General features: G+C 18.9%; 2 protein-coding genes across 2 annotated transcripts in view; one reads left to right on the plus strand and one right to left on the minus strand.

Annotated features, from left to right (window-relative positions):
* Window positions 1-11,913: 11,913 nt before the first annotated feature.
* LOC128965033 (macrophage migration inhibitory factor homolog) lies at window positions 11,914-12,951 on the minus strand. The gene is made up of 2 exons (XM_054311688.1): window positions 12,693-12,951; window positions 11,914-12,249 (listed from the first exon to the last, which is right to left on the minus strand). Exons 1-2 carry the CDS (start codon window positions 12,844-12,846, stop codon window positions 11,987-11,989), a joined length of 417 nt encoding a protein of 138 aa, XP_054167663.1. The 5' UTR covers window positions 12,847-12,951; the 3' UTR covers window positions 11,914-11,986.
* Window positions 12,952-14,350: 1,399 nt separating this feature from the next.
* LOC128965032 (uncharacterized) overlaps window positions 14,351-14,929 on the plus strand; it is a 1,524-nt gene continuing 945 nt past the window's right edge. Inside the window, exon 1 of the mRNA XM_054311687.1 lies at window positions 14,351-14,911. Coding sequence (XP_054167662.1) covers window positions 14,525-14,911 — 387 coding nt within the window. The 5' untranslated portion in view covers window positions 14,351-14,524. The remainder of the gene's footprint in view (window positions 14,912-14,929) is intronic.

Below are 14,929 nucleotides of genomic sequence, written 5' to 3' on the forward strand. Positions count from 1 at the left end.
TTGTTTTAATTAATTAATTAATTAATTTTTTGTTGTTTTTTGAGTAATATTTAGAAATTAATTTTTTTTTTTTAAATATTTAATTATTATTAGTAAGAAAATTAAAAACAATACAAACTTTATTTTTAAACTATTTATTTTTGACAAAATTTTTTTTTTTGAAAATAATAAAATAAATAAGTTTTTTTTATGATTTATAATTAATAAATGATTTAATTTTTTATTTTTTATTTTGTTGTTATTTTTTAAAATTAATTAATTATGTTTAAATACAACAATAATTTTTATTTACATTATAGGCATTTGTATTTATTTTCTATATATTAAGATATTATTACTAAGTTTTAATATTTTAGTTAAAAAGTTCAATAACTAATAGCCAATTAATAAAAAAAATTCAATATTAATTTAAACTACTTATATATTTAAAATTATATTTAAAAAATATATAACATATTAATATTTAATTATGAATTTTTAGTTATTAATTAGTAAAAAATAATATTTGATTACAAATTTGATTACTCAATTGAAATAACACATTTAAAAACAAACAAAAGCAAAATTAAAATTATTAACTAATAACTATAAAAAAAACATTAATTTACACATTCATGATTCAATGAAATAATTATTTTATTATTGTTAATCAAACTAAATAATTACAAAATAATTTTTTTAATTAAAAAATTATATAATAATGATAATAAGATATTTTACAGCTATAATAAAAAAATTATTTGTATTTTATTTATTTAATAAATAATTACAACAATTAGTAAAAATATTAAACAACTAACATTTTAAAAATTAATACTATAAAATATTAATATTTATTAATTACTTTAAATTTTAACATTAATTTTTATTTAAAAAAAGTACTAAAAAACTTATATACAAAAATAGTTTACCACTAAAACTCAATGATGACCAACAAAATTATTATAAATATTGTTTGTTTGCTGTTTGTTTTAATTGGTAATTATTTAATTAAAAAATAATAATATTATTATAATTATTAAAAAATAATAATATTATTATAATTATTAAAAAATAATAATATTATTATAATTATTAAAAAATAATAATAATATTATAATTATTAAAAAATAATAATATTATTATAATTATTAAAAAATAATAATATTATTATAATTATTAAAAAATAATAATATTATTATAATTAAAAAATAATAATATTATTATAATTATTAAAAAATAATAATATTATTATAATTATTAAAAAATAATAATATTATTATAATTATTAAAAAATAATAATATTATTATAATTACTAAAAAATAATAATATTATTATAATTATTAAAAAATAATAATATTATTATAATTATTAAAAAATAATAATATTATTATAATTATTAAAAAATAATAATATTATTATAATTATTAAAAAATAATAATATTATTATAATTATTAAAAAATAATAATATTATTATAATTATTATTAAAAATAATAATAATTAACTTTAATTTAATTAAATAATTATTATATTAATTATTATGTTAAGTATTATATTAATTATTATAATTAATTATTATTACTTTATAAATATACTTTACTATTATATTTAAATCAATTAAACATTTTTAAAAATTTATTATTAATAATTTAATTTTTTTTATTTGGTGAAAAAATCTGGTCACACACACACACACACACACACACACACACACACACACTAACTCACACCCAGTTAGCTTGGTAACAGCTCATAATGTAGATGCTATACTAGATAAACGGGAAGCACCAGTAGATATAATGATAGCACCGGTAGTAGTGGCCAACAATCAATTGCAATTCAACAATCCGGCCGATATGTTCATTGATTTTTTGAATCAATTGTTGCGGCCATTATTGAGTGCACTGGGACTACCCGAACTACCTGTTCAACTGTTACGGCCCTTTGTCTGGCCATTGTTTCCAGTGATCTACGCTGTACTGACACCGTTAGTTAATTTTGTCCGCATTTTGATGGATGTCGCCAGCCGTGTGTTTTGGGCCATTATCGGTGGCGGTAGTGGTTAGACATGTCAATCATGACAACCCTAACTCTACCACTGAGGATGAAACCAATTGATTGGTTGTTTTATTTGTATTTAATTAACTAATATTTAAGATTTTAAATTTTTATTTTTTTTTTAATAAATTACTGATTTTTTAAAGTTAGAAATTTAAAAAATATATATATATATATATAAATAAATACATAATTTGAATGAATTTTATTTTTGTAACAAATTTTTATTTCCAAAAATAAGTAAAATAAATAATTTATTAATTTTTTTTTATAAATATTTTAATCAACAAAAAAAATATTTGATTATTTATTAAAAACTTATTTTTAGTAATATTAATTTTTTTTTATATATACATATATTAGACTGAAATTAGAAAAATATAATATTTTATTATTTAATTTAAAATAAAACCAAACGTTTAAATACTTAGTTATATATTGTTAAAAAAAACTGTTATTGAAATTAAAATTTACATATTCATGATTAAATGCAATAATTACAAAAATTTTTCAATAATTAACAGTACTAGATAATAATAATAATAATAAGCTATTTAAAAATTTTATTTAAATTAATATTTATTTATTTAGTAATTTACAAATAGATATAAAAAAAATAATTATTATTATTACAACAAATAAAACAACTAACATTATATAAAACATTATACTATATATTTTATATTTATTAATATTTTATACCTAGCTAATTTTATTAAAAAAAATAATACAAAACATTTAGTTAAATAAATAATAGTTTACTACTACTACTAATATAACCCAAATGATGGCCAACAACAACAATAAACTAATTGTGATAACTATTGTATCGCTTATGGTTTTAATTGGTAATTATTATTATAATTTTTAATTAATAGAAAAATTAATTAATAAATAATTATATTATTAATACTATTAATAATAATAGCAGTTATTATTTTCTTTTATAAAAATTAAATTTAATTATTTTAAATTATAAAAAAAAATTGTATTACTATTAATCTAATTGTGTTTTTATTATCTACTTATATATATATATATATATCTGGATCGCACCCACACCTACACACACACACACACACCCAGTTAGCATAGATACGGCTCATATAGATGTTATGGTAGTAGACAAACTAGATTGGATGGTTAGGGCACCGGTAGTTAGCAGTAATCAATTGGACAATTGGACAGTCGATATATACATTGATTTACTGAAACCATTGTTCAAAGGACTGGGACTACAACCAGGTGTTGGCGGACTACGGGTACTGCCGGTGCAACTGTTGGTCCCATTTAGCTACGGTCTGCTGACACCGTTAGTTGATTTTATACGTACTTTGTTGCATATAGTGGCCAGATTTATTCGGGCGATTTTACGGGTCCTATTTGGCCCTAATAAACCTATCGGTGGCGGCGGTGACGGTATTACTAAAGCCGTTACCGCCAGCAGTGGTGTCACTAAAGTCGTTACCGCCAGCAGTGGTGTCACTAAAGTCGTTACCGCCAGCAGTGGTGTCACTAAAGTCGTTACCGCCAGCAGTGGTGTCACTAAAGCCGTTACTGTCGGTCAAAGTGTCACTAAAGCCGTTACAGCCATCAGTGGTGTTACTAAAGCCGTTACCGTCGGTCAAAGTGTCACTAAAACCGTTACTGTCGTTCAAAGTGTCACTAAAGCCGTTACTAGCGGTCAAAGTGTCACTAAAGCCGTTACTAGCGGTCAAAGTGTCACTAAAGCCGTTACTAGCGGTCAAAGTGTCACTAAAGCCGTTACAGCCATCAGTGGTGTTACTAAAGCCGTTACCGTCGGTCAAAGTGCCACTAAAGCCGTTACTAGTGGTCAAAGTGTCACTAAAGCCGTTACCAGCGGTCAAAGTGTCACTAAAGCTGTTACCGTCGGTCAAAGTGTCACTAAAGCCGTTACCGGCGGTCAAAGTGTCACTAAACCCGTTACCGACGATCAAAGTGTCACTAAACCCGTTACCGGCGGTGATGTAGACCTAACCACTACTGAGGCAACCAATTGATTGTGTATTTCAATTGATAGTATAATATTCAATGAATTTATTTTTTGTTTTATTTTATTTTTTTTTATTTTTTTGTTTTTTATTGTAAATTAAATTAAAATTAATTCAAAAAAAATCTGAGACTTTTTTAAGTTAATTACAAATTTTCTTATTTTATATTTATTTTATTTTTTTTTTGGTAAATTGTAAAAAATTAAATATATTTTGTGTGTATTTTATATTTTTTAATAAATTATTTTAACTTATTATAACAATACAAAAAATCAAATAATATATTTATGTATTTTATAATAATTTTTTTTTAAATCAAGTTTTGTAAATATTTTTTATTTTAATAAAATTAATTATTGAATATTATTTATTTTYAATACCTGTATCTGTATTTATAATATAATATAATTTATATTATATAATATATTTTAGCTTAATAGATGACACTATTGTTGTATACAGTAAATTACTTATACTGTATCTACTGCATTTATTTTATCAAGGTTATCTATATTATTTAGTACAGTATATTTATACACATTTTCTATTGTATTTATTTTTGTTTATAAATTTTATTTTATATCTATGGTTATGTATCTATATATATATATATATATATATTGTCAACAAATAAAAAAAGTAGACATTTTATATAAATTAACAAAAAAATAAAAATTTATTTCTAAAAAATTTAATTTAATTTTTTTCCAAATAAATATTATTCAAAAATCATATAATCAAAATGATTATAAGTGCAAAAAATGTATGTCTATTATCATTGATATTATTATCAATGGGTATACTATTGATTGGTATCGGTAGTACATTGTATATAATAACCACTGTCTACCAGTTAGGTAGACTTGGCTTATGTATGATGGCTTGGGGATCGTTGGCTACCCTGGTCAGTGCTATCGGGTTAAATATTGCCATCAATATTTATCATCATCATCATGATAATAATGATAATAAAAATTATATTAATAATCTACATAGTAGTACACAATTGATTGATAATAAAGTGCCCATCAAAAATTGAGCATGTTTAATTTGATTAATTAATTATAATAATATCGATAATAATTAAATAACAATAAATAAATAGTTATTTTATATTTTTTAAAAAAATATTTATTTATTAATATGAAATACTAAGTAATTAATTAATAAATTTATTTAATAAATATTTATAATAATAATAATAATTTTAAATAATAATAATAATAATAAATAAATAATTATACAAAAAAATCAAGTTTTCTAAATAATAAATATTTTTCTTGAATACAATAAATAATTTAATAATAATAATAATAATTTTTTCTATCATAAAAAATAATAATAAATAATAATAAATATTTTAATACAATAAATAATTTAATAATAATATTAATTTTGGATAAAATTAATTAATTAATTCATAATTTAATTTATTCATAAATAATATGTATATTACTTTTGATACTATGATGTATACGACGATCAATGGTGTTATGCGTTATAAACTGATGGGTACGCCGCCGACGGCGCCTCTCTTTCAGCCAATAGTATAGGCCAGTCATCGCCAACAGTAGGCCTATGACTGAAAATACGAGAGTCGGTACTAAACACGTGCCGTCACACGTATTATTGTCGGCGGTGTTGTTGGCGGTGTTGGCGTTGATGTCCAGCACTTGTTCAGTAATTTCATGGATAATATTATCAATGTTTTCATTGTCAGCATCGGTGGTAGTATTGAGGATCGGTTGGTTGATTGGTGTCGTTATGATGGTGTCGGTGTAGGTATAGTTGTTGGCCATACCTGTCCTCCTAATAATCCTTTATAATTTTTATAAAGCACTAGTAGTTATAATTACTACTAATAATTATATGTATTTATTATTACTATTATTATTATTATTAAATAGCTTATTAAATATTTTATATTATAAACTTTTAGTTATTTTTTTAGTTATAAGTTATATTAAATATTATATAAATATAATAAAACTTTTTTTGTTGAGTATAACTATTTGAATATTATAATAATATTTTAAATGTTATATATAACAAAATTATAGTAATAATTTTGGTTTTAAATTAAACACTAAAAATATTATATTATATATATAACATATCATATTTAATATATTAAATATTTTTATTATTGTTTTGGATTCACATTATTAAATGTATTTTTTGTTTAAATTTGTTGTTAAATACATAATATTATATAATAATAAATCACAAATTAATATAATATTATTTCAAGTAAAATATTACGATTTTATTGTGTAATAAAAATATTATTTGACATTAACTAAACATACGGTACATTTGAAAAAGTGAAAATAAAATGTTGATATATATATATATATATATATATATATATATTRAAACAATAAATAAATAATAAACAAAACAAAAAAAAAGTTTATATTAAAAAAAACAGTTWTGAAATTGAGATCAAAAAACTTTATTTTTTAACTAATAAAAAAATTATTAACTAAAATGATTAAAACAATTCATTAAAATTTATTTATTTATTTATTTTTTGATGTTTATATTCTCCACAATAAACAATAGGATTTTATGTTTAATATATATATATTATTTAKTTTTAATAATAATAATAATATTTTTAAAATTGTTGTTATGTTTTGCCGAAACACATACAACACAAACATAGAGAGAGAGAGAGAGAGAGAGAGAGAGAGAGAGAGAGAGAGAGAGAGAGATTACAATAATATTAATCACAAAAAACAATATAACAATCRTATGAAAGGTCACGAAAATCATGTGTTAAAATATTTTTTTATGATTTAATAATCAAAAAAATAATAATAATAAATAATTTTTTTTWTTAAATTAAAKTTAAAGATTACATACATTTTTTTGTTGTTGAATATAAAGATTAAAAAAATCGCTTTTAATTTTTACTGTAAGTTATGATATAATTATTGAATTAATTTTTTATTATAATAATTACATATTTTTTAATATACATTTAGACTGTACTATACATTTAATAATAATAATAATAATAATAATTTAATAAATATTGAAAAAACATTAAACTATTATATATTTGTTGATTTGATTAAACAATTATTATTATTATTTTATTTGATATTTTAAGATAAGATTATTTTACATAATAATATACAGTATTATAATAATTAGATTAGTTTTATTTATATTATTATTTTTTTGTTGTTGATAATAACTAATATAAATTTATGTTATGTATTATAAAAACAATATTATATTTACAATATTTATTAAATTATTATAATATTATAATTACATTTGATATTAATATCAAATAACWTGTTTAACATATATACTGTATATTTAGGTATTAATAAAATATTACTAATAAAACAAAATTTTATATATATATTGTATTATTGTAGTCATGTTTATAATACTATAATAATCATAGGATTTATTATTAAATTTAATAATTGCAATAAAACAACTATAAAAAAATAATATTTATATTATTATTCAAATAACAAACTAATACTAAAAATAATATTTAATTTAATATATATTTATATATATAACTAGTTTTTATAGTTGTTTATAAACTATTAGATAAATCACGTATTTTCAGAAACAATATGATAATCATAGCCATAATCTAACAAAAAAATAAATAAAAAAAATAAAATAAAATATTATTATTTATTATTAATAAATAAAAATAGATTTTTTTTTAATTAACATATATATATATATATATAATATAATATATAATATTTAAATATATAGGAAATATACTGTACCTCAAAACCTCTATTATTATTTATAATAAATATTAGCCAACAATAAAATCCGACATTTTTTTCGGCAATTAATTAATTTAATATATATGTATATATATATATATATATATATATATATATATATTAATTAATTAATTATATTAATTTCAAAAAAAAATAATTTATTTAATTATATATATATTAAAGATCAAAAATAAAAATTTATATAAAAAATAATTWAATAATAAATAATACATACTTTAAATTTAACTGATAATTGAATTTTTGAAAAATAATCAAGTCCAATTAATGAATATAATAGTTGATAGGATTTATTAGATTCAGTATAAATTTTTCCGGAAATATAGATAATAAAACATAAAACAGATAAATATTGTACAGTAAAACCTGTTAACATTAGTCTAACAACTAATTGCGTTTGACTATAGATAATCAAATAGGTATTAATTGTAGTCATTGTACTCAACGATAGCCAAATTGTTGCCAAATATTTTGAATAATACCGGCGATTATAATCGGAAATTTCCCGATAAATTTCCAATAATTTTCCTACTAATTGAGGAATATTATAAAAATTTTTAGCTTGAAGCAATTTTGTTTTAATTTGATAATTAATTGCGATTAATTTTTTATCTAAATAATAAGTTAGTATATAATAGTATACTGTTTGATAGGACATCAGGTTTATTAGATACCTGACCCAAATCGACCAGAGCCCTGCATGTACTAGGCTATAGGTTAGTAATAAATAATTAAAATTTTGACCATGATAATGATAATAATAATTTAATTTTGTTGAATAGCTAATAAATACAATTGAATAGGTTATTAGCATAAATAACCTAGTTGATATATTCAATAATTTAAATGATCTAGTACATAGTTTATGTAGTGATTGAAATAATTTTCGGTTATTATTATTATTATTATTATCGACAGTAATATCTATACCAATACTGGCCGGGGATTGATAGCCTGATAATGTATAAAATAGTCKCATATCTACCGGTTCTCTACCATTAGGTACTACTAATAGATAGTTATACCAATTGATGGCAATCAGGGATAGGCATAGCATAGTAGCTATTGAACAAACTGTGTTAACTAGGATACCGGTGCCCATAAAATAGTCAATATTGCCCCAGGCTAGATGATAGCTAAGTGGTTGTCCCGGGGACGGGTAGCTAATAAACCATAGACAACGCAGTAGGATATGTAGCAAATATATGGTTATAACCAATGGATGATCGTATAGTTGRCGTTTAATTTGATTGGTGGGGGAGGGGGGTCTAAATGGTGACAGTCCTATACGATACAGGTGACTATCGGCCCAGGGCACCTGTAGGTCCAATGGTAATTGTAATAATAATAATTTTGGTTGTTGTTGTTGTTGAAAATTATCTGGATCAATTTTTGCCATAATAATAGACTTATAATAAAAATAAATATTTTATATTTAATAATTACAATTTTTTTTATATATAAAAAAATTATTGCTTAATATAATCTTATATTAATATATATATATATATAAATACAAACATTAATTATATATATATATATATATATATTAACTTTAATTAGATTATTGTATATACCTGTATATTGATTATTACCTATACCTGGCTATATATAAGTACAGTACATAATCATTAAAAGAGCATTTTATTTATAATAATAATAATAATAATAGTTATTATTATTATAATAATTATAATTATGATCTGTATTGTGAACTTAAACAGTATATACTTTATATACTATATATAATACTAATTATTGTAAAAAAATAATTATAATTAAAAAAACTAAACTAAAATAAAAACAACTTAAATTAGATTATAATAATGTTTTAATTCTATTGATATATTATATATTATATATATATATTTATATATATATATATATATATATTATAATTATATATATATAACATATAATATGTTTTATGTTATAAATATTATTATTTTGATAATAATAATTATTATTWATTTATTAGTTTATTTGCACAATAAATGTATAGATAAATAAAACAAAAATAAAATTGAATAATAATAATAGTAACTAAATTCAATATTAAATTACAATTTATTTTTTGTTATATATATATAAAAAATTTAAATTATATTATATAAAATTAAATTTCTAATTATAGTAAACTTTAACTATTTAATGTCATATATATATATAACAAATTATTAATATATATATATAACAAATAAATATAAATCGTTTGTAATTTATTATTATTAATAATAATAATTTTTTTATATTTATTGTTGTTGTTTTCATCATAGCATTATTATAATAAAAAATATTTTATTATTTTAGTTTAGTAGTAAATAAATAAAAAATTATATTTTATAATAAATAAATAAATAAATAATAGTACATTAAATTTTTGATTAATTAAAATAAAAATAATAGTATTATATATTAAAATAATATTAATTAATTAATTATTGTAGTTAATTAATTAATTATTTTTTTTAATTATTTAAAAATTTTATGTATTATTAATTAAATTAATTTATTATAAAATATAATTTTAATTTAGTTAAAATAAATTATTGTTGTTAATTAATTGATTAATAAATTAATTTTMGTTAACTATCTGAGCACAGTTGGCCATTGATGGCAAACTGGTCGACTGGATAGTCGATAAATTGTATGAAAAAGTTAGGGACACCCAACACGTCCCGTACGTATTGGCTTAGCTCACGTGCGACCATACGATTAGCGGCAGCACTGGTAGTTACGCCATCCATACTGCCCACTATAGCGTAGGCCCTGTGCTCAGTACTGTTGGCTATAATWATAATAATAATTAAAATGATTTAATAATAATAATAATTAAAATGATTTAATAATAATAATAATTAAAATGATTTAATAATAATAATTAAAATGATTTAATAATAATAATTAAAATGATTTAATAATAATAATTAAAATGATTTAATAATAATAATTAAAATGATTTAATAATAATAATTAAAATGATTTAATAATAATAATTAAAATGATTTAATAATTATAATTAAAATGATTTAATAATAATAATAATTAAAATGATTTAATAATAATAAATTAAAATGATTTAATAATAATATTAATTTAATAAAGAAAATAATAAATTATTTATAAAATTAATTTTTTACTAATTAATTAATTAAGTAAATTTACCTGTATAAATTATCTGATCGGTTACTAGATGGATCGATATACTAGACAATGGCTTACTAGGTATTACCTTGGTCAATAGGATGGCCATTTTTTCTAGAAAATCATCAGGTACCAAATTTTTCGGTAAGGTAGTATAGAATTGTACATGTGGCATTTTTTAAAATTAAGTTATAATTATTGTTTTTTAAAAAAAAAATAATTTTTATACAAAAACAAATAAATTTTATAATAATAAATAAATATTTTTTTATTAATTATATTTTGAGTAAAAAAAATAAATGATATAAACTTATTGTTTTTTTTACTGTTATTAATATTAATATATAAATATATATATGTATATTACCTGTAAATACATATTAATATTAACTGTATTTGTTTATTATTAAAAAATAAGTTATTTAAACTATTTTGTATATATCATTGTTAGTAAGCAATATTTTTATTTTTTATTTTACAAACTGTACATGATAAATTTTGTATGAAAATCTAATAGATATAATATTTTTTATTTCATATTACATTAGATGTGAAACACCTTAATATTTTTTTTTGTAAAATAGTGTAATTTTTGGAAAATAGTGTAATTTTTGGAAAATAGTGGAATTTTGTGGAAAAATGTGTAGTTTTATTAAAATATTGGAATTTTAGAAAAATAGTGTAATTTTAGTTTAAAAGTGTAATTTTAGGAAAATAGTTATAAAAAACAACTACAGCACCAAAAAATAACATACATTTTTAGTAAATTTTTTTTCTATTAATAAACTAAAGTCTAAAAACAATTATAATTAAAAAAAAATATTCTAAAAATATTATTATTAATAAATTAATAATCAATTTACTGATTTTTATTATTAATATTTTACAAATAATTAATTCAAAAAATAAATAAATTTTAAAAATAGTAAATTTTTGTCAAACAATTTTATTCAAAAAAAAAAATTATTATTTATTTTTCTATAAATTTTTTTTTATTTTTTACGGTTTGGTTTCGGTTTGGTTACCAAAAAATTGCTCTTTTCCTTCAATGAGTAAATCGTGAAATATTTTCCCGTTTACACCGTACATGTCTTTCGGTAGATCAGTAAAAAACATACGAAATTCCTGCGGACTGATACCCAATTCCTGTTGGACGTGATCGGCCAGTACGGGCATTGTTCGCCTATTGTCCTCAAGGGTTACGCCACCGATAGTACGTAAAACACCGTAAGCTTTCGGTTGATTGTTGTCGGGATCGGTACCTAAAAAAACAAATTTGTTTATATAAAATAATATATAATCTCATAATTAATTAATAATTATAATCAATAAATAATTTTTTTTAAAATAAGTTTTGTACAAAAAATAATTATTTAAATATCATAATAAATAATTACTTATTATTTTTATTAATAATTAAAAAAAATTAATAAAATACTACTAAAAAATAGCTAAAAATACAAAAAAATAAATAAATATTATATATTGTATAATTATTCAATAAAAAAACATTTAAAATATAGCAATTAATATATATATATATATATTTAAAATATTAATAATTATTTATATACATATTTTTATTATTATTATTATTAATAAATATAATTTTAAACATTTAATTTTTTTTGACTGTATGTAAACTATTTAAAAATTTCTAAAAAATAAATAAATAAATATATTGAAAATATATATATAAATTTACCTGTATAAATATTTTGATCGGTAACCAAGTGTACACATATACGTTGCAATTGTTTATTGGGTAGCACCTGGTATAGTACCTTGGCCAATTTTGGTTGAAAATCAATGGGTATTTTTGATGCCGGTAATGTTGTATAAAATTCTAGCCAGGGCATTTTTATATTGTTGTTTTTTTAACTATAATTTTAACTAAAAATTAGAAATAAATAATATTTTTAAAATAAAATATCTAATATTACTAAATGTTTTTGTAATGTAATTAATTTATATACAAAAAATAATTTGATTTAATGTAAATAATAATTGCTATAAAAATTTTAATATCAATATTATCAATGTCCTTCAAAAATATTAAATTTATAGATTATTTAATTGATGATAATATTTATAAAAATATTATTTATTACATTTACTTGATATATATATCAATAAGATATAAATATTATATGTAATGTAAGTTTATTAATAATAAAATACTAATAATAATTTTTTCTACTATTTTTAGTTTTTTATAACAATTTTTTTATTATTTTCAAAAAAGCTATTATATATATATATACATAATATATACGTATTTTTATCTATCATTTGATAGATAATTAAGTTTATTATGTTATCAGTGCTTATTTAGTACACATTTTTTTTGGTTAATAATTTTATTAAATTAACAACAAAAAAAAAGAATAATTTAATTTTATAAAACCAATTATTATTAACTATTAATACATAAAAAATTAATTCATATAAGTAATGAAAATAATTTTTAATTATAATATTACAGTTTTGTAATTAAAAAAAATACAAAAAAAACATATATTAATACAACTATTATTTTATATGTTATTATTTGATGATTAGATAATAACAATATATATATAATATTTATATTTTTTTAAAACATCTAGGCATTTTTATATTAAAAATAATAATAATAATTTTAATAATTAATTAATTTATTATTATTATTATTGTTTGTTTGTTTGTTATAAAATTGTTTTTTATTGTTTAAATAATTTAATCGTAATTTTTTTCTAAAAAAATATATTAATGAGTATTTTATATAAATTAATTAAAGTAAAAATATTTTATTTCTACACTTACAGTATATTATACTATTACTAAAATAATTTCCTGATTTTTTTAAAAAAAATAAAAGTTAAAATTATTTTTAAAACTACTTAAAACATAATAATATATTATTATTATATTAAGTAAAAAGTAGATTATTAGTATTGTTTTTTAGATATAATTTATACAATAAAATACTAATAAAAAAATATTTTATTAAGTTATTAAAAAATAATTTTTTAAAATTAAATAACAATTTTGTCTATAGTATTTAAAAAATTACTCATTTTATATTATTAGAAATTATAATAAAAATAATATATTAAATATAATATTGAAATTATTGTTAAACTTATAGAAAAAATAATTATATATAATATATATATAAATATATATTTAGTATTCACAGTTAATAATTTTTAAAAACAAAATTATTATGCAATAAAACTAAATTTATTAATTAATTAAATAAAATTTACGTAAATCTATATTTAAAAAAAATTATTATATAAAAAAAACTCAAACTACAGATGTTTTTTTTTTAAATGATTAGCAAATAATTTTCAATAAAAAAAATTTAAAACTATTAAAAAAAAATTAATTTAGTATTAAATAAAAAAATTTACACCATTTTTCTTTACAACGAAAAAAAAAATAATTAATTGATTGTTAAAAAAATTTTGAATATAAAAATCAATAATTAATTTTATTTTCGGGCGAAACTAAACTATAAAAAACTACAATCAATTGATAATAATAATAATAATGACTAGCATTGCCAAACCCATACAGTTATTGTCTATATTGTCGGTCATATCCATACTGTTTGTTTGGACGATGACTACTGTCCAGCCTATCAGTGCCGGCACCGGTCCTAAAGAGTTTACATCGAGCAGTGGCCGCCATTTTGTGGCCGTCGATATCAAGTCACCCGATGTCCTCCAAGCTCTGCAAGCAGTCATGACTGCCGGTACAGTACCGGCAATGTCCGACCCGAACTGGCACAACGGTTTGGTATCCATCTATGATTGCTATCTGCATACCAGTCCCGAACTGACCCGCTATTTGCTAACCTTACGATTGTATGGCTATCACAAATGTACCGAAACTGATGGCCCGAATGTTCATCGGACGGACAAAGGATGTTTACATGTAATTTTGAAATTTTTA

Source organism: Oppia nitens, unplaced genomic scaffold (assembly GCF_028296485.1).
Source record: "Oppia nitens isolate AA-2021 unplaced genomic scaffold, nextdenovo-longstitch-racon4-pilon3 scaffold16_pilon_pilon_pilon, whole genome shotgun sequence".
Lineage (NCBI taxonomy): Eukaryota > Metazoa > Arthropoda > Arachnida > Sarcoptiformes > Oppiidae > Oppia > Oppia nitens.

Excerpts from the sequence above, each read along its gene's own strand:
- LOC128965033 (XM_054311688.1), bottom strand. The coding sequence starts at position 12,846 with ATGCCCTGGCTAGAATTTTATACAACATTACCGGCATCAAAAATACCC. Across the intron at positions 12,250-12,692 it reads CGATCAAAATATTTATACAG|GTACCGATCCCGACAACAAT; the intron begins GTAAATTTATAT and ends TTGTTTTTTTAG.